General features: G+C 35.8%; 1 protein-coding gene across 12 annotated transcripts in view; it reads right to left on the bottom strand.

Moving 5' to 3' along the window:
- Positions 1 to 1,485: 1,485 nt before the first annotated feature.
- NOL4 (nucleolar protein 4) overlaps positions 1,486 to 5,051 on the bottom strand; it is a 392,270-nt gene continuing 388,704 nt past the window's right edge. For 11 of the 12 annotated variants that reach the window (XM_023741176.1, XM_004386883.1, XM_023741173.1 and 8 more), the window contains one exon: positions 1,486 to 3,412. In XM_023741176.1, coding sequence (XP_023596944.1) covers positions 3,219 to 3,412 — 194 coding nt within the window. In that variant the 3' untranslated portion in view covers positions 1,486 to 3,218. The remainder of the gene's footprint in view (positions 3,413 to 5,051) is intronic. The other variant, XM_023741177.1, reaches the window with a different exon arrangement.

The following is a 5,051-nucleotide window of genomic DNA, read 5'->3' as shown; positions in this document are numbered from 1 at the left end:
CTGGTATCAGGTGTGCCTGGATTCAAAGGATGCCTTTAGCACTCCCTAGCTCCGTGATCTCGGAAAGTTGCTTTCTCTTTTTGAGCTTCCTTTGTAAGTTGGAGAGTGACTATATCAATCTCCAGAAACCCTGGTGGCACAGTAGTTAAGCAATGGGCTGCTAACCAGAAGGTTGGTTCAAACCCATCCAGTGGCTCTGTGGGAGAAAAACCTGGAGATCTGCTTCCATAAAGATTACAGTTTAGGAAACCCTATGGGGCAGTTTTACTCTGTCACATGGGGTCACTATGAGTCAAGAATCGACTGGACGGCGCACAACAACAAGACCAATCTCCTAGGGTTATTGTGAGAAGTAAAGCAAAACAAAATGCCATTCCTCATGTAAGTAATCAGTAAATATTGGCGATCTTAACATCTGAATGTGCTTTCTACTGAGTATTCTTATTTGAGCAAAGTACTAAAAAATGTTTGAACTACGCTATTGTATTGTAGTGCTGGTACTTGTATATGCTGTGGCTATTTCCAGGCATGTTTTCTTATTAAGCATGATAAAGTAGCATGTTTGTGACAAGAAACTGGTGGTGTACGGAGAGCTAACTGGCTGGTGACAGAAACTTCTACTTGATCTCTGTGTTTATGATGGTTTTGCATTACTTCATTTGAATGACAATATGAACCTATACACCGTTTTCCTTAAAGTCTTTATAAAGGAGAGGTGACCTCTTTATTCTTTTGTGACAGCATGTAAAAAAGGACCAGGCTATTTTCAGGTGCAAGTCATGAAGAAAAAGGAAACCACACTGATACTGCATTTTGGCCCTTCAGCTCGCCTAGGGAAATGATGGGAATACCAGTACCCTCACTCCTTTGGGAAAACAGACAAAAAGTAGGAGACATTGGAGGAATGTACTCCTTGGTAGGTAGGTCTGAGAGTTATACTTAAAGGGGAAAATGAACTGAAAACAAGCATACTTCTCTGGAACTTACCTTCTCTACCCGACTTGTTTCAGTGCCATTATTAAGGACTTTTGATGTATATGGTAAATTCAAACCTGAGTGTGACTTTTTGAAATAAAAACCATGCCAAAGCCTTCAAATACTATTATAACAAAACCCCAAGTAAAAAACAGGCACGTTAAAACAGGCATGTGTTCCTCCCAAGATGCTAACCAAGTAGGGACTAAAAGAACCAGGTTAATCTTGCAAAAATGAGGAATAAAATATATTAAATTAATTCTTAAATCACATTTAGATAATAAAATTAAGTAGCTTTAGCTTGCTAACTTCCTTTACCCATTCTTTGAATAAATTCTTTATTAGATTGAATGTTGAGACTCCAGGGGACCTTGGGATCTTCTTGAGAAATAAGTCTGAACTGTCAATTTATGCCAAAATGAGTACAAAATAAAATTTCAGTTTTTAAAAGTAAACTTAAAAATTAAGTACTATATCATTTAGAAAGTTTATAAGGTTTCACAATCATTGTTTTAACACAGAAATCTGTTTATTAAACCAAACAAAACAGAGAAAAGTATACCAGCCCTCAATTTTTGAATTTTCATTTAAATAAGCAAACTCTAAGTCCACACTTAAAAGATGTTTGTGCATCTATGTATTTCCAAAATACTCATATTTCAGTAAGATTTTCACATTATATTCACCAACAGTATCACAAAAGTTCTTTTTTTGTTTGTTTTTGTGTTTTGTTTACGTAACTGTAAGGAACGGTAATTCTAGAAACACTAGAAGAAAAAAGCATAGCAATGTCCACAGTTACAAGAAAAAGTGCACATTACTTGGTCACAATCACAGTCATTACTTGAAAAACTATATGTAAATAAGTAGTAAGAAATATCACTGATGCCTTAAACTCATTGTCAAAAACGGAATTACATAAATTTTACATGAAATAAGGCAAATTCAGAAATGTACAAGGAGTTTGTAATCCAACGAAAGCGAAACAACGGAAAAATAGTACAAGAAGCATGAACTAAAGTACTTCTCCCTAAATATTTTAAAAATAGGCTTGCCTCAGTGCACAAAGAAAACACCATTCATGTGTATTCAACACTATAAAATAAGAAAGAAGGGCAAAGTACGGGGAACAGGAGGGAAGAGTTCATTGTAAGTTTGCAGCTGCATCCGCTGAGAGTTCTTTACATCATTTTTTTTTACCTAGAAACTGGAAATTATACAAATCATATCAAGAGAGGTAACGGTCTTTTTGGAAACTATTTCTGAAAGAGAGAAATGAAAAGAAAACTACACACAAGAGTGCAAATTTTCAGATTGTCATTTGCAACCTCTTAACATTCAGTCATCTACATCCAGTCGCTGCTAGAAAGATGGCTGTAAGACAGCAGCGGCAATCAGGAGCGAGCAGCTGTGATCTTTCAACGATATGTCTTTTAATATTAAAAAATTCTGTGATGAAAACTGCTTATGGTAAAGCTGCAGTGTTGAGTGGGATGTTTTGAGATCAGCATGAGTGCAGAAATGCAGGCTTCTCTTGGAAGTCTTTCCTGATGTAACGATTTAAAGAACGTAGGCAAGGGTTTTCCAGCATTAAGTGTTAATTTTGTAGAAAGAATTTGGAAAGAGGAGAAGGCAAAGCTATGTGGAAAAGGTACTTACAGTAGTTTCTCAAAACAGCTTTCTTTAGGACCTATGAAAAAGTTACCAAAGTAAAAATGACAGTTTTGAATGAAAAACAAGTTTTCTTTTTATAAAAATTACATATATTTTTTTAAAATACAAGATCCTTTTAATTGTTGTTAAATCCTGTAGCAACAGGAAATGTGGCTTTTTTTTTTTTTTTTGCCAGTTACTGCAGCTTCCAAGTCCAATGAGTCGGTGGCAAATTCCACTAATATTGCACTTGGATCTTGAACTTTTTTTTTTTTTAAATATACCACAAGCTTCTTCTGTTTTATCCTTGAATTAAGAATAGACAACCTTTTTGACCGCAGTATTTATGCTGACATATTAAAACAAAAAGCAAAAGGCTGGATATGTTAAAGTATCTCAAGTACTTCAGAGGCCAGAGTTCCTTTGAAGCACCTTAACACATCACTTTATGGATCAAGGACAATGTGGCATAATGGAAGTATTTCTCTTAAAAGACTGCAGTAAGACCAGAAGTATCTCTGCTGGGAAATCAAAATGTCATTAGTGGAAACTGCAAATTTCGACCTCAGTGAATATGATCGTCATTTGACTCAGTTCTGTTGTAAAATAAGATTTTCCAGTTCATCTGCAGAACGCAATAAAAATGCAGCTGATTCTCGATATCCGGCAACGAGCTGTCTCACAGCATTGATTTCAGTTGGACTCAACTGGGGTCTGGAGCTTGAACTGCTAGAGGATCCTGAGCTAGTTGCCAACTGCCTCTTCATGCTGAGATCAGTGGGTCCTAGAAAAAATAATCATAGAATTAGACATGAACAATATTTGTTCTAGCACCATGAATGGTGAGCACGTTACCATTAAAAGAATTCGTGTACTCTTTCATGTGATATCTTTGATCAAATACATTTTCTCTCAGAAAGCATAAAGAGCAACACGCTACTAAAAGGGTGTCCAGAAATTTCTCTCAGACTCTTATTATGGAGAAATGGTGAGGACAGAGGAGTACCTAGGTAGTGCAAACAGTTAAGCACTCTACTACTAGCAGAAGAGTTGGCGGTTTGAACCCTCCCAGGGGTACCTCGGAAGATAGGCCTGGCAATCTGCTTCTGAAAGGTCAAAGCCTGAGAACTCTATGGAAAACAGTTATACTCTGACACACATGGGGTCGCCATGAGTCAGAATCGACTCAATGGCAACCAACAAAAGGGAATACAGTAAACTTGCCTCAAAATGTGCCTTTTAGAAAATCAATTTTAAATCTACCTTTGTACATGTTGTAGAAGCTTTTCCATAGTAAAGGGAATTGCAAACATTTTTCATTTACTGCATTCAATAACCAATATTTTAGACCCCATCAATTCAAAATTCAAAAAACCCTAAATTGTTTTTTTGCTGCAACAATGGGCTCAAGCATAACAATGACTGTGAGGATGGCGAAGGACTAGGCAGCATTTCACTGTTTTACATGGAGTTCCTATGAGTTGGAACCAACTCCACGGCACCTAACAACAACAGCGACTTTAGGGGACCAACTCTTCATTTAGAAAGAAGGAAAGTGAAGACCAGGGGAGTTCAACGACATGTTTGGAGTATAAAAACTTTTGATGGCACAATAAAAACTTGACTCAGGTATTTTTTCATCTCAGGCCAGTGTTTTTACCCATCAGGTTGATTAGTATTTAAAAACGTGGATATGTTAGACAGAAGTTTGCTTTAAAAGTGTTCAATAAACAAGTGAATAGTGCGAACAATACTACTGAGAAACTAGACTTTTGAAATACTGCTTTAGGCATTGTTAACACCACTTCTGTATTCATTTGCATACAACATTCATGTGCCTAAACTTTTTTTTTTCTTAGATCTACTTAAACCAAGTCTGATAAGTCTACTTTTGACAATATTTTATAAAGTTTTACTCAAAAATGATTTTAAAAGCTATCTAAAAATCTTTAATTCAGATAATTTTTGAAAGAATGTGTTGCATCAACTCTTCTGGGATTAATAAGTTTTTATGATAAACCTAAATGTTCATTTTATAGTTCTTATCTTTTATTTAGCATTTGCTACAAAAGAGGAAGACCCTCAGTGAGACTGACACAGTGGCTGCAACAATGGGCTCAAGCATGACAATGATTATGAGGATGGCGCAGGACCTGGTAGTGTTTTGTTCTGTTGTACATAGGGTCGCTATGAGTCGGAATTGACTTGATGGCTCCTAACAACAATTATTAAATCTAGACTGAGTAATAAATTAACTTGAAATAAATAAAACATTACTAAGCATGTAACTAAACGTGACATATTTAAAATAATGATTCTGTAACTTGAAAGCGTTTAACAGATTTTCCCTAAACATATTGTCACTTTTCAGAAAATGGTATCCATTTGGTGAACTAAAATAAAGGATGCTTTTTCATCCTTCT

The sequence above is a fragment of the Trichechus manatus genome, unplaced genomic scaffold, assembly GCF_000243295.1.
Source record: "Trichechus manatus latirostris isolate Lorelei unplaced genomic scaffold, TriManLat1.0 scaffold00175, whole genome shotgun sequence".
NCBI classification, from domain to species: Eukaryota; Metazoa; Chordata; class Mammalia; order Sirenia; family Trichechidae; genus Trichechus; species Trichechus manatus.
Note: the sequence above shows the minus strand (reverse complement) of the source record. Positions and strands in the feature narration are given on the sequence as shown.